Here is a 23,824-nt window from a genome sequence, read left to right on the forward strand (position 1 = left end):
CATGAATGCTACCAAACAGAATGCATGGCAGTGGGGTGAAGCTGTCCGCAAGAGGATACAATAAGAAGGAGCAAGGTAATATTATCTGGAATTCTGGCCAGTTGGTACCCTGCACAGCTAGTTTTTGGTACAGAACTATTTTTCCAGTGCTTAGCTATGGAGAAAGCATGTTTATATTGAACATGGTGAGGATGCTTCTAAACCAGTTCCAATGATTTACAACTGTTATGTCTAATAGTAATAATAACTAAAAAAATAACCCCTTCCCCAGAGACTCAGGGCAGATAACATATATATAATAAATAATCTTAAAACCGCCCGTGGTGCCATGGGCGCCGCGGACTAAATAATTCGGTAAGGGCAGAGTAGGAGGAGTTACGGCAGGCTCAGTCCATGATGAGGAAGGGTGCCGATTGGCCCCTTCCTCCGGACTGGCAATCGGAGGGCCCAATCGGCAGGCGCTTTGCCCCCGGCAGTCACGCAAGGGACGAGGAGGAGCCCCCGGCAGTCGGCAAGGGAGCCCCCGGCAGTCACGTGCAGCTGCGCTTGGGGGGGGGAAGGCTGTGTCACCTTCCTATTGGTCTGAAGTCCGGGGTTGGGGCCATTCCGATCTTTGGACTAATCACGCCTTCCAATTGGTCCAGAGATTGGTCTGGTCCTGTCCACTCTCTGCCCACCTAGGCCTTATCTGTTTATATTATACAGTGAAGCTGTTCCAGATAACATAAAAAAAATAGGACTATGCCATCTAAATAGTTCTGTTTAAATCCAAAGTAATGTAAACTCTAGTCCAGTGGTCCCCAACCCCCGTCCGGGGACCGGTCCCAGTCCGTGGATCAGTTGGTACCGAGCCGGGGCTCCTCCTCGTCCTCCTCCCTGGCTGCTGCCTCGGGGGCTGCCCTGCCACTCTGCCGCCGGCTCACCTTTGGTGCTTTCCAGCGGCCGCCATGACTGGGGCTCCCCCTCAGAGTGGCACTGCACAGCTGCTGCTGGCAGCGCCCCCCAGTGGGCAGCAGGAAGTCAGGGGCGCTGGCAGGAAAGCAAGTGGAGCAGGGGCTCAGGCGGCAGTGGCAGTGATGTCCCTCAGCAAAAGACTACCCCTCCCCCCAGTCGTCAGTAAAATTGTCAAGCGTTGACTGGTCCTCGGTGATAAAAAGGTTGGGGATCACTGCTCTAGTCCACTTATGGAATTGAACTGTCCTACCCTTGGCAAACAGAATTCCACTTTAGGAACAGCACTGGATGCACATGTACGTATCTTAATGGGAGGGGAGAACTCACAAAAATTATTCCTGCTTCCTTCAGGAGGGGAAGTACCCTGCCAGTTGAAAGCAACTTTGGATACAACTTGCTAAATTCTTAATATCTGACCAGTTCACTGAGCCCTAACATATGAAGTACGTCTGTTCACTTCATATTTTTAGTAATGCTTCAAGAAAGAATTCTCACAGTACATTAGAAACAGTTTGTTGCATTTTTAGAAGATGCTATTCTTATGCTAATGATCCTCTTGTGGCGCAGAGTGCTAAGGCAGCCGTCTGAAAGCTTTGCCCATGAGGCTGGGAGTTCAATTCCAGCAGCCGGCTCAAGGTTGACTCAGCCTTCCATCCTTCCGAGGTCGGTAAAATGAGTACCCAGCTTGCTGGGGGGTAAACGGTCATGACTGGGGAAGGCACTGGCAAACCACCCCGTATTGAGTCTGCCATGAAAACGCTAGAGGGCGTCACCCCAAGGGTCAGACATGACTCGGTGCTTGCACAGGGGATACCTGTCTGTATTATTTCCATGCTCCTAATAACACATTTCTCAGCACTCCAGCTCATGCTCAGCTTGGCTTTACTGTGTGCTCTGGATCCTGGCTTGCTTGCCATTTCCTGTCCTGCTCCACCTGCTTTCCCTTCAGGAACTCTTTGTTACCCAAACTGCTACCTGGATTCCCTGTTGGGACCTTTGCCAAGTGACTCTTCCTAACCTTTGGGTTCACCAGGATCTCCCTCTATCTTTCTTGACATCCCTTCTCTTCTCTCCCTTTTTAGTCCTCTTCTGTGTGTATAAATATTACGCAGGTGTTGGGAGTGAGGATAGATACCCATAGGCTCTTTGGTGTTTTTGTATAATATATAGTATATATTATTTGTATAAGTGTATATCTTGGTTTCCCTCAGTAAACTTTCTCTGGTTATTTTTGTAGAACCCAGTCTCCATCTTCATTATAACCTTGCATTAGCGCCTGGTCACTTTGTCAAAAAGATCCTTCCAGTAGAATGTGGTGTTTGAAGTGCGAGGCTTGGCAATTTATCAAGGAGTTAAAACCAAGGACAGCAAACAATAAATGGTTGAAGAGAGTTTTCCATCCTACTTTATGTAGCTGAGTCAAGACTTGAGTCTAGACTGTACATGGTATACATGGTGTGTGTGAATCAGTTTTTAAACAAACTGGAATGTCTAGGCGTGGGGAGCTGAATTCTGCTGCCTCCCATGTCTTACTGTGTTCAGTTGCTTTCCTCATTTTCCTTCCCAGCTGGCTCTGAGACCAGAAGAGAGAAAAACATTTTTAAGCACTGGGGCATAGTCCAGGAAAGTAGGGGTGGTGATGGAGTTTTGTTCTTGTTACTTGAGTGCTCTTTTTTGTTTAAAACTGACCTCCTTATTTTATATGTAAACAAATAGACGTGTAAATGCACAAGGATATATGTCTGTACCTATTCTGTTAGCAAGAAATTTCTCTCTGTAAAAAAGAGGTGCTTTCTTCCATCTGTATAAAGTGTGGAAGAAAAGATCCCTTGTACTCCCTCAGAATTGAGCAGAGAAAGTTGCATGTGGAAAATGTTGGAACCAATAGAAATGAAAACAAAATTAATTTTATTTATTTATATATTTATATATTTCAATTGATTAGCCATACTTCCCTGAGGACTCAGGGCAACTTACAACATACCAGCAGTAAAACCATAAACATAAAACAATCCGATTCCCAAATTAAGACCAATCAAGAATTAAAATGTGCTGCTTTCTCTCCGGTAGGAGGGAGAGGGGTACAAAGCATTATTATATTAAATATTTCTGAATGGCACAGAGATCTTTGATGACTTGTATAGGAAGGCCAGTTATTGATGGTTTTGTCTTTATCGGCCTCAACCATAATATATCTTATAGTTTTAATAGATGATTTAATGAAACCAAATCAAATCTGTATATTTTTAAATACATATTCATGAAGTTGATCCTATCAAATTATTAGATGCCAGAAGTAAAATATTGAAGGTATACACTTGAATATTGCATTATACTTTAATGTTGTATTAGTGTTTTTATCTACTTTCAGTATCACTGCAGGATTGTTATCAGAAACCTGGATAATTTAGTCCAATATTAGCTTAAGGATGTGAGAAATAAATGCTGGGATCAAATATCTAGTTTTTATTCATGTTTTATATTTAGGGCATTCTGAGATGGAATTAACCTGGAAACTAGATCAGGTTCCGAGACCGGGTTCTGCCACAGTTCGCGTGACTGACTTGGGCTTGCAAGGACTCTTGAATCCCAGGCCATCAGTTAGAGAAGATGGAGATTTACTAGTGGATGAATATCTTTCTCCTATTAAGTTGGTGAGTAAATACCCTTTCTAATGCATCTGTAAAGAGAACACTGGAATAAAAATGAGCCTTGCTGATCAGCATTTCACTACTGTGGCCTTTGTAGCTGGATTACTCATACAGCATTGAAGCATCCCTGGCTATTTCCAGTCTCTTCTGTCCACAAATGTGATCAGCATTACCAAATGTACCAAAGAAGGAGGGCATTTTTCAGACTGCAGCCAGCTTTTGCGTGCATTGTGCTGCTTCTGATGATCATGCTATCAGTGGAATCCATTCACACTTCCCCCTCAGGAGTTCCATCAGTTCCATGTGGGGATTAAGGCATTTTTTATGCATTGAAGTATTTCAGCAGCCTCATTTGTTCGCCCTCTTTACACAAGAGTAGCCCCTTTTACTCTTAGTTAAAGCACAGAAGATTATTTATTTGCACCATTGGCTTGATATTAAAAAGAGAGATATGATCCCGGAGAGAGGAGACCAGACCATATACCTGTGCATGTATGCGCACACAGACGTTTGTGTGTGTGTACTTGCAAGGCACAATAAAGAGGAAAGTACCCCAACGCAGGTACCTTCAATCACTGACATTTTTTGTCATTGAGATGTAAATAAAAAAACAAACAAGATAGCCATATCAGCCTGCCCTTTCTGGACAGATTTTGGCAGGCTGGTGTGTTGTGCCAGAAGTCACCAATATGAAATATTTAGGTTCAGATTACAGAGCAGGGGCTTTGTTGTACGTACATTTCACCTGGTGGGGGGAGTGCAGGAGAAAAGAGTTTTATTAGGCACTAGAGGCAAAGCCGGTTGCACCCAGGGAAACAACGGGCACTAGGATGCACACCTGTTCTGTGGCTTTCCTGGGGGCTAGCAAACACAACAGAAGACAGAATCAGAATACAAGATGATCTTGCTAAGCTCAAGAACTGGTCTAAACTGAATAAAATGAAATTCAATAGGGACAAATGTAAAGTTCTGCATTTAGGTAGGAAAAACCATCTACACCAATATAGGATGGGGGAGACTTGTCTTTTTTAATTATTTAGTTAATATTTATTGATTATATATATACACACACATAAGATTGTCATTGATTAATTGGTTCTCTTGAGAGATTCATCCCCCCTCCCTCACCTCCATTCAGTCATTGGTTAGTTTGATAGTCCACGAAGAGCTTCCATTGCTTCTGGAATTCATTTTCCGGTCGGCTATTGTCAGTCTCGCCAATTTAGCAAAGTTTCTAACCAAAGTTCTGTCGTGGGTAACGTCTTCACTTTCCAATTTTTAGCCAACAGTATTCTGGCTGCCGTTGTAGCATAAAAAAATAATACTCTTGCCTGTACTGGCAGATTGTCCGGAAAGAAACTTAGTAACCAATACTCAGGTTTCATTACAAACTTAATTTTTAGCATCTTTTCTAGCTCCAAGTGAACCTTGGACCAATACTTATACACCCTATGACACCACCACATGTGAAAAAATGATCCCACCTTCTCCTGACACTTCCAACATTTGTTATTACCCCTATTGGACATCCTTACTAAAGCTTTTGGTGTTAGGTACCAACGATAAAACATTTTATACCAATTCTCCCTAACAGCCTGACTCCTAGTTAGCTTTGGTATCTTATTCCATATCCCTTCCCAAGGTTCTAAAGAGATTTGAGTTTCGAGGTTCATCATCCATTTAATCATGCAGTTCTTAATAGACTCTGTTTCAGTCTCATATTGCAAGAGTATTTTATAAATTTGTTTTTGTAAGTGGGGGTTTTCCGCATAATGATTTGCTCAAACTCCATTAGGGATATTTTAACACCCTTTGAAGTTCCAAATTCCGTTTTGAGTCTCGACTTCAGTTGGTTATATTCTATCCATTGCAATGGAATTCCTCCTTCATTCAGAGTTTGAAGATCTTTTAGTCTGCCTGTGTTAGTTAAGATGTCTATAAACTTCAGACAGGATATCCTTGTTTGCTGTTGAGCGGTGAAATAAACCTCAATTGGTGATTTTATTAGGGAGCATGTTGCCAATAATCTACCCTTATCTTAGCCAAATCTTCAGGGCACCATCAAACCATAGGCTGTTTTTTATTTTCTTCTTTTTGTTTTTTGTTCTCTGACTTGAAGAGGGCCAAAGAGTTTCATGCAAGCTTGATCCCAGTCCCGCCTTATCTAACGCTAAATCTTTGAACATTGGATTAATCATCCAATCCGCTAGCATAACTAACATCCCAGCATGTGCATATAGTTTTAAATTTGGCACAGCCTGTCCCCCTCTCTTTTTGGCATCTTGCAACACTCTGGTAGCGATCCTTGGTTTCTTATATGCCCAAATAAATTTGTTCAGTTCGGATTGCCATCTATTCAATTGCTTATCACCAAGTGCTATGGGTAGACTTTGAAAAAGAAAATTTAGGTTGGGTAACACATTCATCTTTATTGCAGCTATGCGGGCAGACCATGAGATCTTCAGTTTGGACCAAATTGTTAAATCTTGTTTGATTGCCTGCCATAACTTCCCATAATTATTTGTTATGAGCTCTGATATATCTTTACTCAGATATACTCCTAAGTATTTAACCATTTTAGGATTAACTTCACATCCAGATTTGCTTTTTATTAGATCTATTTCTGAGTCCGACATTTCTTGTAATAGTTTTTTTGTTTTAGATCTATTAACTCTGTACCCAGCATATGAGCCGAAGATGTTTAACAATTCGAAAAGAGCTGAGATAGATGTCAAGGGTTCTATTAAGATGCAGACAACATCATCCGCATAGCATTTAAACTTGAATTCCTCTCCTCTAACCTTCAAACCAACAATATTATCAGAGGATCATATTAAGGTTGCAAGCATTTCTAAGATCAGGTTAAATAGTAGAGGCGATAGTGGACAGCCTTGCCGTGTTCCATTTTTAATCATAATTATATCTTCTGTTAGCATGCCGTTAACCAATAACCTCACTTTTTGTGTAGAGTATATGATTGCAACCAAGTTAAAAAATGTATTTCCACAGTCCATTCTTCGTAGTGTTTCCATTAGGAAGTCCCAATAGACGTTGTCAAATGCCTTTTCCGCATCTAGAAACAAAAAGGCAATTCTAGTTCTTTGAATTTGAGCAAGGTCCATTGCACTCAAAACAAATCTTATGCCTCTTCAGTCTTCTTGGGATAAAACCAGTTTGATCTGGGTTTACTACATCACCTACACATTTCTTCAATCTCTCAGCCAAAATTTTTGCAAAGATTTTATAATCAGTGTTTAATAGTGAGATAGGTCTGTAGGAATATGGAGAGGATCAATCTCCTCCTTCCTTTGGTATTAGAGAGACTTGTCTTGATAGTAGTACGTGCAAAAAGGATCTAGGAGTCTTAGTAGACCATACATTAAACATGAGTCAGCAGTGTGACTCGATGGCTAAAAAGGCAAATGGTATTTTGGGCTATATCAAACGGAGTATTATTACCAGATCACGGGAGGTGATGGTACTTTACTCTGCTCTGGTTTGGCCAAATATGGTGAGGGGTTTGGAGACCAAGACATATGAGGAAAGGTTGGGGGAGCTTGGTCCGTTCAGCCTGGAGAGGAGATGACTGAGAGAGGATCTGATAGCCATCTTCAAGTATTTAAAAGAGTGCCATATAGCAGATGGAGCGGAGTTGTTCTCTCTTGCTCCAGAGGGACGGATCAGATCCAACGGGATGAAATTAATTCAAAAGAAATTCTGTCTAAACATCCGGACAGTTGAGCGGTTTCTCAGCAGAATAGGCTTCCTCAGGAGGTGGTAGGTTATCCATCTTTGGAAATTTTTAAACAGAGGCTGGATAGCTATCTGACGGAGAGGCTGATTGTGTGAAGATTTCCAGGCTGCCCAGACCCCTCAATAAAAAGCACTTCCTGCCAGCTGCTAATAGGGGCATCCTGGTGAGGATATTGCATAGCACCCTTCTGCCCTGTCCTCTGGCCTTCTTGGTTTCCTTTCACCTGTGCTCTTTCACAGATCCTACTACCTTATCCTTTTAACTGGAGATGCCAGGGATCAAACCTGGGACCTTCTGCATGCCAAGCAGAGGCTTCTCTATTGAGCCAGTGACCCTCTCCTAAATAGGGATTCCAGTCCCCAGGTGAGACCTAGGGTGCCAATGGAATTATAGACTAAAGAGATCAGTTCCCCTGGAGAAAACAGCTGCTTTGGAGGGGGGACTCCATGGCATTATATGTAGAGCTGCCAGCCTCCGGGTGGGACCTGAAGATCTCCCAGTTTTACAGCTCATCTCCAAACTAAAGAGATCTGTCTCTCTTCAGCAAATGGCTGCTCTGGAGGAGGGATTAAATAGCATTATACTCCACTGAGATCCCTCCCTGCCCACTCTCAGCTTCACCCACAAAGTGTTCAGATATTTCCTAACCCAGAGTTGGCAACCCTCCCCCCCCCCTAAAGCAGTCCTCCTTGCCTGAACACTCTTGAAGTTGCCTTATCCTGAATGAGCCTCTTAAAGTCAGTATTGGCTAGTCAGGCCATCAGCGGCTCTCCAGGGTTTCAGACTGTGGTATTTCACCTGACCTGTTGTTGCCTGGTCCTTTAGCACAGAGGATTGAACCTGCAACCTCTAACATGTGCAAAGCATAGGTTTTTCCACACAGCCACAGCCCCTTCCCATAGGAAGAAGTGGGTGAAAACCACAATACCAGCCCTTTCCCCTTGCATTCTACAAGATGCAATTGAGACCTTCCTGCTGCACTAAATGCCTCTTTCCATAGGGCAGGCAGCGTCAGGACAGAGGGACCAGAAGGGGCTCCTCATCTGCCATCCTCTTCCCCCCATCTGAGAGTCACTACTGGGTATGTGTGATGGGGGCAACAGAAGGAGGAAGGAGGTGCTTCCCAACCCCAGCTGGCAAGCAAGGGGGCAAAGAGAGGCACATGGAAGTTGGCCTGGTACCATTTCAGCTTAAAGGTGTGCAGATGTCTCTGACTGGAGAGGCAACACCCATTCCCCTCCCTCTCATTGGTGCCAACCTATCACAGGAGCAGCTGCAGGTGGTGCAGGGCCCCGCTTGTGACTGTAGCCTCGCCATGCCCTCAGAACACCCTCACCTTGCAGCCAGTGATCCGGGAAGTCAAGCCAACACGGCAGCCCAGAAGCTGTGCCAGCAATGGCTAGCAGAATTCTTATGGCAATCATCCCCCAAAGTCCTGCCTCCCCTACAGGTAACTGAATCAATCATCTCCTGTTTTAAGAACTCGGTCATCCTGGACCACCGTATGGGTTTCTTATATGGAAAGATGGGGGAGAAACAGGGAAGGTTTGAGAGAAAGGTGGTGTGTTTATGAAGTTGTCTGAACATAAGAAACACAGTAACATCAAGTAATGCAAGTGGATTTTTGAGGCAATATGAAAGATACCAAGAATGCGGGAGCATAGAAAATACTCAAACAAATGAGAAGAAACTCAACGCTATGTCAAAAGGTATAATTCAGAATCTTCAGGTAACCATTCCGTTTAATGCAAGTATAATTTGGGTATATTGAGTTCCCAAACTTATACTAATTGCAAAAGGGAACTTTACATTATATTTTCTGTTAGAAAAATTAATGTTCAGTGAAAGTGAATGGACTCTCATACCCTTTGATATTTGAACATGTAAAATGTGTTTTAACAAAAGAGGTATCATGCCCCCACCAACGCCTCCTGGGGCTTCTGAGGTGTTGCCGCAGCAACCAGAGCCAGCTGTTCCACAGCCATCATCTGGGCAGCCAGTGTTGGCTGAAGATTCATTCACACAACACTGCAGAGCAAGCAGGGCATACAAGGAAGGAACTGGTCATGTGCCCAGCCTCGGCCCCAGCACAGCCAGAAGCAGATGACACTGAAGAGGACTTGCTTGGTCGCTTGAGGCAGAAGGGCGGAGCAGTGGTTATGAACGGAGAAGGAGTGCAAGGCTGCTGGTTAGATGCCAGCGTAGACCAAATACAGCTGATGCAGCTTCAGAGGAGAGTGAGTGATGGTCCAGCAGGGCTACAGGAGTGTGCCAGCGTGGGTACAATCTATGCAGAAACCCTCCCGTCCAGCTTGGATTCCCATTGGCTCTGAGAACTCCTGACTCATATTGGCTTCCCTTGACTTCTGGCAAATGGCTTTTGACTACGCACCTGGTAATTGGACTGGCTTTATTGACTATTTGTTTATGTAGACTCTGACCTTGGCTTTCCCTCAACTACTCTATGCCTCACCCCTAACTCTGCTTGCTTTGATACCTAACGACTCAGACTGGACATTCACCTTGCTTTGGTGTGGACTCCGGCTAGGCTCTGCAGCCCAGGCACCTCCCGCCCAGCTGCCACGGGGGGGGGGGGCAGATAGGGCAGCATACCAGGAAAAAAAATCAGAATTCTCTTGTGATATTGCATGTTTGTGTTGTAGCTTGTCTTTTTTACTTAGTTACTAATTAATAAAATTCATGACTGACAAAAGCTTGAAGGGCACTTGAATTTGTTCACTTCTGCTGGCATAGAATAGCTAGATAACAAGATACATTGGTAACACAGTATAGGGCATTCCCTCTGCATGGAAATAAAAAATGCTCTTATTTTTGTTTTAAACGAAGTTTGGTGATTTCAGCACAAGGGCTTCTTCCCTGAGATTGTATATCAGTGAAGAATGAATAACTTTTCTTGATTAAAGTGAAATTTTAGTGATAACTGTGGTAGAAATAAAGTGTTATAGAGCTGGCAACTTTATTAAAGCAGTAATCACTTGTATAGTAAAGGCATTTTATTACTAGTGTAAAGCACAAGACCATGAGGACATCTCTTCCCTATTCAGCCTTCTCTGAGATTAAATGGAATAGCAGAAGCCCTTTGAATATCTTTGAATACTTTGCTCACATTGTACAAAACTGCTTGTACATAGAGAAATGGTTCATCTAGAAGCGTATTCTTTACATGCTATTTTTATATGTATAGGAAGTATTTTATATGAGAGAGCAGTCAAACACTCAGGGCCATTCCGCACAAGGACCAATGTTGCCAATTGCTTTCACAAAGCGGAAACGCTATTTTAAATAGTGGAATAGTGAAACCTTCATTTGTAGTGGAATCCAGTAGCGTTTCATTCATTCACTCGCAGGAATCGCTAGAAAGGAAGTGATTTTTTTCTGTGCTTGTTCCCGCCCCTGGCTGTCAATCAAACGGAACAGCCAATGGGCGGTTGCTATCATGTGCCCGAAAAGCCCCTTTCCCTTTAAGCACAGGTTTAAACAAACATGTTGCAACGAATATGCATTGATTCATTGCAACGGAGAGACCCATCTAGCTGGTGTGTGAGCTGGTGATTCATCGTTACCACGCTCCCCCGAGTGGAAAAAAAATCCCCCCACCGCACAGGTGCGATTTTTGGCCAAAATTAAAGGGAACTGGGGAACAGAGGGCTGTGTTGTGCTTGGGGACTTAGGGGAGCTTTAAAGTAGTGGTCCCCAATCTTTCTGTGGTCAGGGACTGCCTCCGGGGCGAGGGGAGAGCCGACGGCCCGGGCGCCGCACGGCAGCTGCGCACAAACGCGCACGCGCAGTTGCCGCACATGCACGTTTTCACCACCAGGGGCTAACGTGCGTGTGCGGCAACTGCGCGTGCGCGTTTTCGCCACCAGGGGCGCAAACGTGCACGTGCGGCAACCACATGCGTGTTTGTGTCGCTGGCGTGCCGGGCCTGCCTCTTCCCCGAGCTTCTTGCTGTGCAGGGGGGAGGCAGGTGTGGCTGCCGGCGGCCTGGTACCGTGGCGTTTGCAGACGGGTACCGGGCCGCGGATCGCGGGTTGATGACCCCCGCTTTAAAGCACTCCTGTGGAGGGACTGTAGCCGGAGAAGCCTCGCTGGGTGAATGAAGCCTCGCTAGTTCGTTGCTTTGCCCGCTCCGAGAAATAAAAAAGGTGATTGCTTCGCTGGAAGTTCGGAGGAGAAAGCCAAAGGGAGGGACTTTGTTGCAACTGCTACATTGAGAACACACATGTCTTTTCCGCAAGTGTTGCAGGTTGTTGGCAAGAGTGTAGCGATATTCTGAGGGTGAATCCACTTTTCCCGATTCCCCGAAAATCATTGCAATGAAGCGATTTTGGCGCTTGTGTTGCAGGAGTGTTGCAGATTGCTCACGACGTCATGCGGAATGCAGTTTTAGTGGCGAAAACAAAATGTAAGACTAGTGCTATATTATATGGCCCTCAGTCTTTGGAATGGCCCTCAGTCTTCTTTCTGCAGTGCGGTCCAGTATGTTACAACCCAGGGCAGATAACAATGTGTGGCTTCTTCTAGTTTGCTTTTATTGTGATTCACACTCTTCAAAGGTTCCATGAGGAATGACCTCAGACAGCTGCACTCCTTTCTGTTTGGCTTGAAAACTCACTTTTGAGGGGACTCAGTTCCAGCAGACATTTCCTGCTTAACATTAGAGATATAGTGTTATGAAGGAAGCAATAACTGTTTGCAACATATATATTGACTAGACATTAAGCCTGCTGTATGGAAAATACCGTGGGTGCTAGTGGGCAGGGGGGTGGGTGCGGGAGTTCCTCCCCTGGACTCCTCGCTCCGCTGGGAGGGAGGGAGGGAAGGAAGAAAGGCAGGCAGGCGTAGAGAAAGAGAGAGAAGGGGAGAAAGGCGAGTAAGCCATGGGAGAAAGAATGGGAGAAAGAAAGGCAGAATAGAAATGGATGGATGCGAGCGAGAAAGGAGATTAAGGGGTGGGTGGATGGATGGATAGAAGAGAAAAAGGGAGAGAGAGGCAGAAAGAGAGAGAAATGGAGGAAGGAAGGTAGGTACAATGAAAGGTCAACAGAGCAGAGGGGTAAGGAAGGGGGGAAGGGTCCGCTGGGCGGGTGTGGGGGGCCGAGTTGCAAGGCGGGGCGGCAGGGAAAGAGTTCGGGGGAGAGAAGGGTGGGTAGCTGGGTGTTTGGGGGCGGGAAAGCAGCGGCGGAGCACGGGGTGAGTAGCGAGGGAGCAGCTGGGAAAGAGTTCGGGGGAGAGAAGGGTGGGTGGCTGGGTGTTTGGGGGCGGGGAAGCGGCGGCTGCGGAGCGCGGGGTGAGTAGCGAGGGGGGGGCGGCTGGTAAAGAGTTCGCGGGAGAGAAGGGTGGGTGGGTATTTGGGGGCTGGAAAGTGTCACAGAGAAAGAGACAGACAGAAGGGAGAGAGAGAGAGAGAAAGGAAGGTAGGTAGGTAGGGGAGAGTAAAGAGGATGGGGCAGGGGGAGGAGGAGGTTGGGGGGTAGCCGAAGGGTCCGATGTGTCCGAAGGGTCAGCTTAGGGACATGTGCCTTGCTATGATTGAAGAACCGTGCATGGCAGCACACATGGGGACTCAAACTCAATTGTAGGATAGGTTAGAGAGACCCAGCTAGAAGGGTAACATGTTAGAGAGACCCAGCTAGAAGCATGGTCTGTGGAAGCATGCAAGTGACTTGCATGCAAGTGACAAGTTAGCTTCATGTTTTGTTGCTTTTGTTGTAATTCTGTTGCATCTCCGTAATATCTGGAAATACTTTTGCAGTGCCCCCGTTCTCTAGTGCAGGGGTAGTCAACCTGTGGTCCTCCAGATGTCCATGGACTACAATTCCCATGAGCCCCTGCCAGCATTTGCTGGCAGGGGCTCATGGGAATTGTAGTCCATGGACATCTGGAGGACCACAGGTTGACTACCCCTGCTCTAGTGTATAGTTATGAAGATCTCAAACTGTAGTCAAAGATCTCACTCAGCCTGGCTGCTAGTCCCAGTAAAACGCAAAAATTATTGACTGGATTTCCCACTGCCTCTTAGGTACTTATAGACAAGGAGAGGGGGGGGGCAGGGGATAGAGGAGCATTATAGATACGTTATGTAACATGCATTCATTGAAATTGTAACCTGAAAATCAAATACAGTCATCTGTCTTTTAAAAAGTTTATGGTACTCATCATTGTAATATGCTGAAGAGAGCAAAGGTTCTAAGGTTAGCATAGTTTCATGTGGTCAGGTTGTATTCTTGTCCATTCACATCCTTGTCCTCATTTATGTACATTTGATCAAGTAGAATAAATAATTAAAATGTATATTTTGATTTCTACAGTTAAAATATTTGTAAATTATGTGAAGACTTGTTTTACTCACGGTTAACTTGCAGAAATTGAATGTACTGATCTTCAGTACATTATAGTTCTAGATTTTAAGACAGAAATATCCTTTCAATATGATTAAGTAGCAGAAATATGTTGTTATAGTTAGTTTGCAGTGGAACCTAAATTACACTGTTGGTCATGCCTCACTTCTCCGAGTAGTGAGAAGTTCCAGAGGCCACCTTGAAAGGAGATAGTACTGGAATCTTATTGTGTCTTTATTGTTATAGTATTTGCATTTGATTTATTTACAGATATATGGGTAGAGCATATGTAGAGGCATAGGAGCACTCATGCAAGAGGATAGATCCATTTCCCCATACTCAGATTGCCAAAGATTTCCATATCAGACCCCCACTAGTCATCAGGGGATCATCCCTTCCAGTTCTGATAGCTGCCTGGTGAGGACCATTGAAGGGTTTTATCAGACCTCTTGTGATGTACATGAGGTTGTTTCACAGTTATCAGAGGCCAAGCACACAGGGGCAGAAGGCAGTCTATAAATGAACTAACTAAATAAAACAAATTCCCAGAATCCCTAAGTTCATTACAGTGTTATATCATTACAGCTTTTCAATGAATCGCTTTTTCTTTTTTTCTTGGCAAAGGATTGCTTTTGAATAATAAAGATAAACGAACATGACAGGAAGGTTACAGACCAAGTAAACAAGTGCAAAAACATGAGACAATTGATGAGGTTTGATGCAGAAACTTTGGTAACTGATGAATTTCTTTTAATTTTGTTTTCATATGTCTGTCTGTATTCCTAAATATATTTATACCCTTCTAAAATCACACTTTAAGAGTCACAACATGGCAAGAGGGTTTTGGTGCAACTGAGCTTTATTTTTAAATAGTGGCTGTGAGGACAGTAGCAAGTGAGTTAAGGTGTAGTTGCCTTCAGTTTTCTGGTTGAATTATGTGATACAGAACTGAGATGGCTGCAAATACAAAAGCTCATTAGAAAACTGTTGAATTTACTCATTCTGATTCAATTGGACACCTTTAAGGATCTGAAGGCAGCTGAGAGGCATCTTTGGCTGTGAAGAGAATTAAATTTCTCGGTATACAGCTTTATAGATGGCTACTCTTATTTTGACTATTTTAAGCATAATAGAATCATAGAGTTGGAAGGGGCCATACAGGCCATCTAATCCAACTCCCTGCTCAATGCAGGATCAGCCCAAAGCATCCAAGAAGCATAGATTTAAACTCATAATAGCATAACTCTAAAGCCATTCTATAATAACATAAAATGGTAAATCAGTCTCTGCATTGGTATAACATCACAGCAGTGTAAAATTGTGCAATTTGTTTTTTGTAGCCCCACCTTTGTCTTTTAAAATGTCTCTTCTGGGGAGAAATCATAGACTATTGAATGGTGATGCCAACGTTGCATAATGAGTGATGCCCCAGCGATGTGTTACAGTAAGGGGAATTCCTGTGTCAGAATAAGGATCTGCCTTCTGACATAATTCAATCAACTGTGGTACTCAATACACTTAAGGTAGCTAAAGTATGTATGTTAAAGAATAAGCCAGTGTTTCAGTAAAGTCGAATGAAAAATGAGTCCAGTCTCTTGTATGTATTTGCTGCCATAACATTTACTAACATACTAATATTTAAATTTTAAAAGTTTCTACTAAAAAGCTAAGAATTTGTCAAACTATAAAGGGTTAATAATATGAATGAAAGCTGGCTGTGCTTATGTGGTCCCATCATGTGTAATTGCTTGGTCTTAAAGGTTTGGAACAACCAATATATTTTATTTATTTATTTACTTGTAGCAAAGCCCGTTGCATTCATGAATACAATGAGTGCTAGATTGGGGTGGTGGTGGTGGAAGAACTCTGTGGATGGCCTCTCCCTCCCTCCAGGACCTAGAAAGACCGCAGGCTGGAGGCCCCCGGGCAGGGAACTCACCAGCAGGGTCAGCTCTCATGCAGCAGGGATCTGCAGTAGGGTTGGACGCTTTGGTGCCCAAGATGGCCGTTTGCTCCCGACGCAGCCAGTGCTGCACGACAGGGGGGAGGCATGGGCGTCAGAGTGCCGGTAGGCACACACATGCAGGTGCAGAGCTCCAAGCCTGCATGTGTGTGCCCGCTAGCGCGCTGACACATGTGCTTCCCCCCCACACGGTGCGGCGCTGGCTGCGTCGAAGTGCTCAACCCTAATGCAGCCTCCGAGAAAAGTGGAAGAAGGGGGTGGTGGTAAGGGATGGGGGACAGAAGGCAACTGGCAGCCCACTGGACAGGCAAGCTGGTTGGGGGGGGGAGGAGACTCTCAGGGGAGGGACAGCCTCCCTGAGTGGGCGTTAAGTGGTACTTAAACCATGAGACCAGCTCCTCCTCCAAGCTGTTACCAGAACTATTTAGTGGAACAGATTAATTTCTATACCGCCCTTCCATCTTGGGCGCAGGGCAGTTTATAACATGTGTTATAAAACATAATCACATTAATAAAAACAGTTTGGTACAAATTATTTAAATTATTACAGTTATAAAATCCTGTATTATAATTTACATTCCTGGTGAAAATTCACCTCCATTTAGGAGTGTAATGCCTTCCTTAGAAGCGGGTGGGGAGGGAGGTGGTAAAATGCCAGTAAGATGTTTTGGTGGCATTCAATGTTTATTCTTGTCTACTGATATGTAGCTAAATGTGTTTGTAGGGAGACCAGTTTGATTTTCTGTGGGCCTTAACCATAGACCTGACAGAACAACTCCGTCTTGGAGGCCCTGTGGAACTGCTTCAGGTTCTGCAGAGTTCTGATCTCACTTGGGAGGCTGTTCCACCAGGCTGAAAAGGCCTTGGCTCTTGCTGAGGCCATCTATACTTCTCTGGGGACAAGGATCTTCAGCAGATATTGTGAACTGGAGTAAAGACTACTTTGAGGGATATAGAGGAGAAGTCAGTCCCGTAGGTCACAGACCGTAGGGCTTTAAAGTAAGTACCAGTACATTGAACCTGATTCAGTCTTCAAAGTGGAGCCAATGTAGTTGGGAGAGCACTGGTTGAATGTGCTCTCTCTATCTGGTTCCCATTGGAGTTTGGCCCCTGCATTTTGGACCTGTTGAAGTTTCCAGATCAGATACGAGAGTAGTTCGTTGTAGAGTAGTTCAGTAGTCCAATTTGGAGGTATCTGTTGCATGGATTGCAGTGGCTAGGTTGGATGTTGATAAGAGCAGTTCAACTTAAGCAGCTTACTTATGTTAATTTGTAAAGGTATTTGTAAGAATCTGTCTTGACCTGGGTAGTCCAGGCTAGGCAGACCTTGTCAGATCTTGGAAGCTATTTAGGGTTGTCCCTGATAAATATTTGGATGGGAGACCACCATGGAACTCCAGAGTTGCAGAGGAAATTATTGGAACCCTCAGGGGCCCACAGATGTTGCTACATTGAATGGTGAAGATATGGAACTGTTTTATAGGCTTTCTGATTGTTCTAAAATAGCCCACGGCCAGTGCGATATAGTTTTAGTCAAGAATATGTTGCCTTTCATACTGAATATGATCTAAATGTAATTTCTGTTTGCTTGGATTTTTTTTTGCTGTGGCGAAACAGTTGAAACAGATGCAGGACCCATTATCATAAAGGAATCCTTAGTCAGAAAGGGTTTACTCGTTGGCATCTCATTACAATTTGGATTAGCTACAAATCCTGGAAAAGAGGTTGGAGTGCTTTAGAAACTTCCAGCTCTATGAAAAGTTCTTTTAATTTATGGCAGTTTAGAGTAGCTTCTTGTTAGGTAGTTATAAAACCTTGAGTTTCTGATTCTTTCCTTTGGCTTGGGTACTTTAAATAAAAAGACAGAAAGACTTATGGTATCTTAGATCATAGTCTATTATTTATTTTGTTTTGTTTTTTACTTGTTGGAAATACTTTCAATCCACTCAAGTTGCACTGAAATGTCATGATAAACTACAGTTTATAGTTCAATTAACCCCTGGTTTAATGTAAGGTCTGCAGAGTGTGCAATTCATTGTGGTTGCTGGGATTCTAAACTATAATTTGTTTGATTTGTCATGGTGTCTTAATACAGAACTTAAAAGTGGGCAACACTCTTCATCAAGATGAAAGCCTAAACAAAAAATAGGAAGCTGGTTGGGTAAACAAATTTGTGGCACCTGTGTCTACAAAAAGCTGAGGGAATTGATTCTAGTTAATTCAAAGATTGATTTTAAACCAAAAATTATATTAAGAGACCATGAAGGTAGATTTATTTTTGTGGGAGGTACACTTAGCACTTCCCAAGTAGTTGTATCATTAGATAGATAGATATGAGATAATAAAAATATAAATCAGATAACATTCTATAAAAGTCTATAAACCATTTAAAATACAATAACAAGAATCTAAATGTTTACAGGTAGCATTTTTTACGTAACCATTTTAGTTCTGACCTTCCTGGCTATAAGTACATAATGAGCCTCTCTATTGCAAACATATCGGTCAAAAAATCTTGCATCACTATATTTCCCAAACAATGGTCAATTTGATTTTGCTCACAAGATTTTTAGGAAATTGTAAAGATTTAACTCATCTATAAAAATAAAGGGGAGGGGATTGTTGTTGTTACGTGCGAAGTCGTGTCCGACCCATCGCGACCCCATGGACAATGATCCTCCAGGCCTTCCTGTCCTCTACCATTCCCCGGAGTCCATTTAAGTTTGCACCTACTGCTTCAGTGACTCCATCCAGCCACCTCATTCTCTGTCGTCCCCTTCTTCTTTTGCCCTCGATCGCTCCCAGCATTAGGCTCTTCTCCAGGGAGTCCTTCCTTCTCATGAGGTGGCCAAAGTATTTGAGTTTCATCTTCAAGATCTGGCCTTCTAAAGAGCAGTCAGGGTTGATCTCCTCTAGGACTGACCGGTTTGTTCGCCTTGCAGTCCAAGGGACTCGCAAGAGTCTTCTCCAGCACCAGAGTTCAAAAGCCTCAATTCTTTGACGCTCGGCCTTCCTTATGGTCCAACTTTCGCAGCCATACATTGCAACTGGGAATACCATAGCCTTGACTAAACGCACTTTTGTTGGCAGGGTGATGTCTCTGCTTTTAGGATGCTGTCCCTTCTCTCCTTAGCTATTTGTAAAGCTTCCTCAGACAGCCATTTTGATTTCTTGCATTTCTTTTTCTTTGGGATGGTTTTAGTTGCTACCTCTTGTACAATGTTGCAAACCTCCGTCCATAGTTCTTCAGGCACTCTGTCTATCAGATCTAATTCCTTAAATCTATTTGTCACCTCTATTGTGTATTCGTCGGGGATATGTGGCCTAGTGCTTTTCTAGTGGCCTAGTGCTTTTCCCTACTTTCTTCAATTTAAGCCTAAATTTTGCAACAAGAAGCTCATGATCTGAACCACAATCAGCTCCTGGTCTTGTTTTTATTGACTGGATAGAACTTTTCCATCTTTGGCTGCAGAGCACATAGTCAATCTGATTTCTGTGTTGACCGTCTGGTGATGTCCATGTGTAGAGTCGTCTCTTGGGTTGTTGGAAAAGAGTGTTTGCTATGACCATTGTATTCTCTTGACAAAATTCTACCAGCCTGTGCCCTGCTTCATTTTGTACTCCAAGGCCAAACTTGCCTGTTATCCCGGTTATCTTTTGGCTTCCTACTTTAGCATTCCAATCCCCCATGATGATAAGCACATCATTTTTTGGCGTTGCTTCTAGAAGGTGTTGTAGGGCTTCATAGAACTGATCAACTTCATCCTCTTCAGCAGCAGTGGTTGGGGCGTAGACCTGGATCACTGTGATGTTGAATGGTTTGCCTTGGATTCGAACTGAGATAATTCTGTCGTTTTGGGGATTGTATCCCAAGACTGCTTTTCCGACTCTCTTATTGATTATGAAGGCTACTCCATTTCTTCTGCAAGATTCTTGTCCACAGTAGTATACCTGATGGTTATCTGAATTAAATTCACCCATTCCTGTCCATTTTAGTTCACTGATTCCTAAAATGTCGATGTTCAGTCTTGTCATTTCTTGTTTGACCACGTCCAGCTTACCTTGATTCATGGATCTGACGTTCCAGGTTCCTATGGAATAAAAATCTTTACAGCATCGGACTGTCTTTTCGCCACCAGTTACTTCCACAACTGAGCGTCCTTTCGGCTTTGGCCCAGTCGCTTCATTCATTCTGGCGCTACTCGTACTAGCCGTCTGCTCATCCCCAGTAGCATATTGGACACCTTCCGACCTGAGGGGCTCATCTTCCGGCGTCATATCGTTATGCCTATTGGAACTGTCCATAGAGTTTTCATGGCAAAGATACTGGAGTGGTTTGCCATTTCCTTCTCCAGTGGATCACCTTTTGTCAGAGCTCTCAGCTATGATCTGTCCGTCTTGGGTGGCCCTGCACGGTATAGCTCATAGCTTCACTGAACTACGCAAGCCCCCTTGCCACAACAAGGCAGCGATCCTTGAAGGGGGGGGAGGGGATACATTAATGTTAATTTACAAGGCATCTCCCCAATATTACTTTGTAATTGTCAAGGGTTTAATAAAATAGCTGAAGGGGGGGGGGGTTAGATGTACGCCCACACCAGTTGTACATCTGCTCAGTTTTTTCAAGATAATTGAGCTATACGGCTTATGTGAACATCCATTGGATATCTCACATTCTTTCTATTCCCCAGTTTATGGTAGTTTTTCAAGACTCAGTGGGATTCTTGTATCTAAGGAGCCTTTGAACTTGTTGGCTCTTCTTGTGGGATACGGTGGACAGCCCTTCAGTGGCTGATCTCCTTCCTCCGGGATCGCAGACAGGTGGCAATAGGAGAGAGATCATCAAGACGCCAACAGCTCGCATGCGGAGTTCCTCAAGAAGCAGTCCTCTCTCTCCAATCCTATTAAACATTTTCTTGTGCCCTCTTACTCAACTGGTACAGCTGTTCGGGCTTGGATGTCACTAATATGCTGATGACACCCAGCATTCTCGCCTGGGATTCACCTGGGATTCTCGCCCAGAAGTATTAGCTAGCTGCCTGGAAGCAGTAACAAGGTGGCTCAAGCAGAGTCATTTGAAGCTCAACCTTTCAAAGACAGAGGTCCTATGGCTGGGCAGGAAGGGTCCAAGCGAGGAAGCATGCCTACCCAACCTGGACAGAGTGCAGCTCTCAGTGGCTCATTCCGCCAGGAACTTGGGCGTGATCCAGGCCACAAGTGTTACAGCTGGCATTTTGCCACCTTTCCTCAAGCCAAGCTACTAGTGCCCTACTTGGCTCTGGAACACCTAGCCACAGTGATCCACATGACAGTCACCTCTAGACTAGACTTCTGCAACTTGCTCTATGCAGGCATGCCATTAACCTTGATCCAGAAACTACAGCTGGTCCAGAACGCTGCAACCAGGATCCTCACAGTGACACCATGGGGGTCCAACGTTTAGCCCATTCTCCAACAACTATGCTGGTTACCAGTTAAATTACCAGACTTAAGGTTCTGGTAATCCCCTTTAAGGCCATATGCTGTCTGGGCCCAGTATACTTGAGATGCCACCTTTCTGCCTACACCCCTCAAAGAGCTTTACGCTCCACCACCTCCAACTGGCTGATGATCCCTGGCCCCAAGGAAGCTCGCCTGACCTCAATCAGGGCCAGAGCTTTCTTTGTCCTGGCCCCTACCTGGTGGAACGAGCTCTCAAAGAAGATCAGGACCCTAACATCTAGAACAATTCTGCAGGGCCTGCAAAAGGGAGCTTTTTGGCCAGGTTGAGGTTGACCAAACCCAACAGTCTCCACTGGGCCCCTGAGCCTCCTTCCCATGAATTTTAATGTCCATGAGCTTCAATGTCTTGAACCGACCAATTACAGGTGCATTATATGTTACGGTTATGAATTTACTGTTCTCACTGTTTATTATGGTTCTACTGTTATTTATGGTTATTGATTTATCTGTATTCATATTCTTATGTTTCATGTGAACTGCCCTGAGCCTCCAGGGAGAGTAGTATATAAATGTAATAAATAAATAAATAAATAAAATAAAATGTCAGTTAGATTGATAATCATTGCCCCTGTCAGAGCAGATATTGATTTGAGATAGAATAGTCCAGATTATACTTGGTGATTTAACCCATTTCTGTTGACAGGTAACAATAGCAAACAGAATCATCATCATGCCACATAAAAGGGAGATTGTGATTAAGGACAACTCACCAGTTAACCAGCATGCTCAGCAGTCCAAGGGATCTGCCCAGCAACTGCTGACAAAACTGGACTGCCTTTTTCTATTGGTGGAATTTCCCTCACTCAGGGCTCTTGCTCAGGATTCCACACGCACACCCCTTCCCTTCAGGCCTGCTGTGAAGGAAGCCTCTAACTACAAGTGACTGATGCTAGGGACACATTTCTGTCTGTCTGTGTGTCATGCTGAGGGGTAGCCTGAGCGATGCAGGAGTGTCTGTGGGCCACTTATAATCCTGCTGTGGCCGGCTTTGTCCACCAGCAACAGTTTTCTAGAGCCTATTGCACATTGGACTGTAGAGAAATGGAAGGTAATTTCAAGAGAATTCAGAAGCTTCTAGGTTAACAGAAGTATATGAAAGTTCAGGATCCCTTTTGGATAAAATAATATTAGAGAGAAAAAGAGAGAAGTTAAACGTATTATATATTAATAGAACAACATTGAAATTATGGTTTATTAAACAAAGATATTATTAATTTAAGGGAAGTGTTCTAAACTGTTGGTTAACAAAAATCAAAATGGTCCTACAAAGGAAATTGATCATGGCTGTTAAAAATTAAAAGGGAGAAATAGTCAATAAATCAAAAGATACTTTGGATTCCTTTGTGGAGTTTTATAATAACCTCAATAGAGGAAATTGGATTAAATAGTCAGAAATTAATTAATGTTGTGTCTCAGTGGGTATTCCCCCACTGGACCCTGGGGTTAGGGATTCTTTAAATAGGAGCAAATCCATAGAAGAGCTACATGTAGCAGTTCATATCAAAGGTGTAAACTCAAGGAAGGATTCCACCCTTAACTGTAGTACACCAAAGATTAGTGGGAAAGCAAAGCAAAATATGACCACACTCTCTTTGAGAATATAAAAGTCAGCAGTTAGTCAAATGTCTCTCTAGCACTAACTGGAACACACATCATAAGATGGAGCGTAGAAGAAAAAAAATTGTTTGTTTTTATACCCCGCTTTTCATTACTTGAAGGAGTCTCAAAGCTGCATATAATTGCCTTCTTCCTTCAACAGACACCTGTGAGGTAGATGCTGAGAAAGCTCTAAGAGAAACTGCTCTGTGAGAACAGCAGTAATAGAACTGTGACTAGCCCAAGGTCACCCACCTGGCTGAATAAAACCCGGCTGTCCAGATTAAAAGCCGCTGCTCTTATCCACTACGTCAAGTTGGTTCCCAGTCACATTAATAAAACAGGAGATTAGTTTTAGATGATGCACCTTGTAAAGAGCAAACAGAAGTCAAATTGGGCATTATCACTTGGTGTTTGACATAAAAGCTGTACCCGTAAACAGTGGAATGCAAGTACACTGATACAAGTCTTTTGTGTTTAAACCTCTGGAATTCCCTCTCCTCTGCCTATGAATAATTGGCTCAGACTTTTTGAGCAGTAACTGAGCCTTCTGCCCAAACTCATCCACTCTCCAACTTGAGTGATTCAGACTTCTAGGCAGAGCTCTATGCCCCAGCCATCATCATCAGCTTGAGTATATTTCATTGACATCCCAATCTTTTCAACAGTCGTATCATCCAAGCCTCCCCTAGTTGGACAACTTTAGCCGTTATTTTCAGTAGCTCACAGATTTTGAGTTTCAGACCGAAGTCCAATCCTGTCCCAGCAAAACCACCGCCACAGGTTAATATAATTAAAGGTGTATAAAATCACTCTCCAGACCTCCTTAATGCCTTTGTAACTAGTTTTCCAGATCCAAGCCTTCTTCCCCACCTTCAGTTAGTTTGGTGGTGGTAGAAAGTGCTATCAAATCACAGCCAACTTACAGAGACCCATAGAGTTTTCAGGGCAAGAGACATTTAGAGGTGGTTTGTCATTGCCTGCCTCTCCGTTTCCACTTGGACTTCCTTGATGTGTCTCATCCAAAAACTAACCAGGGCCA

The 23,824-nt window shown here is 43.8% G+C and overlaps 1 protein-coding gene across 12 annotated transcripts in view; it reads left to right on the plus strand.

The window, feature by feature from the left end:
* Nucleotides 1-23,824, plus strand: part of LRRC56 (leucine rich repeat containing 56) — a 95,098-nt gene that overhangs the window by 10,842 nt on the left and 60,432 nt on the right. For 11 of the 12 annotated variants that reach the window (XM_077321350.1, XM_077321354.1, XM_077321351.1 and 8 more), the window contains one exon: nt 3,442-3,608. In XM_077321350.1, the coding sequence (XP_077177465.1) occupies nt 3,442-3,608 (167 nt within the window). Of the gene's footprint in view, nt 1-3,441; nt 3,609-22,109; nt 22,235-23,824 lie in introns of those variants that run through there. The other variant, XM_077321358.1, reaches the window with a different exon arrangement.

This window comes from Paroedura picta, chromosome 2 (genome assembly GCF_049243985.1).
Source record: "Paroedura picta isolate Pp20150507F chromosome 2, Ppicta_v3.0, whole genome shotgun sequence".
In the NCBI taxonomy this organism is placed as follows: domain Eukaryota; kingdom Metazoa; phylum Chordata; class Lepidosauria; order Squamata; family Gekkonidae; genus Paroedura; species Paroedura picta.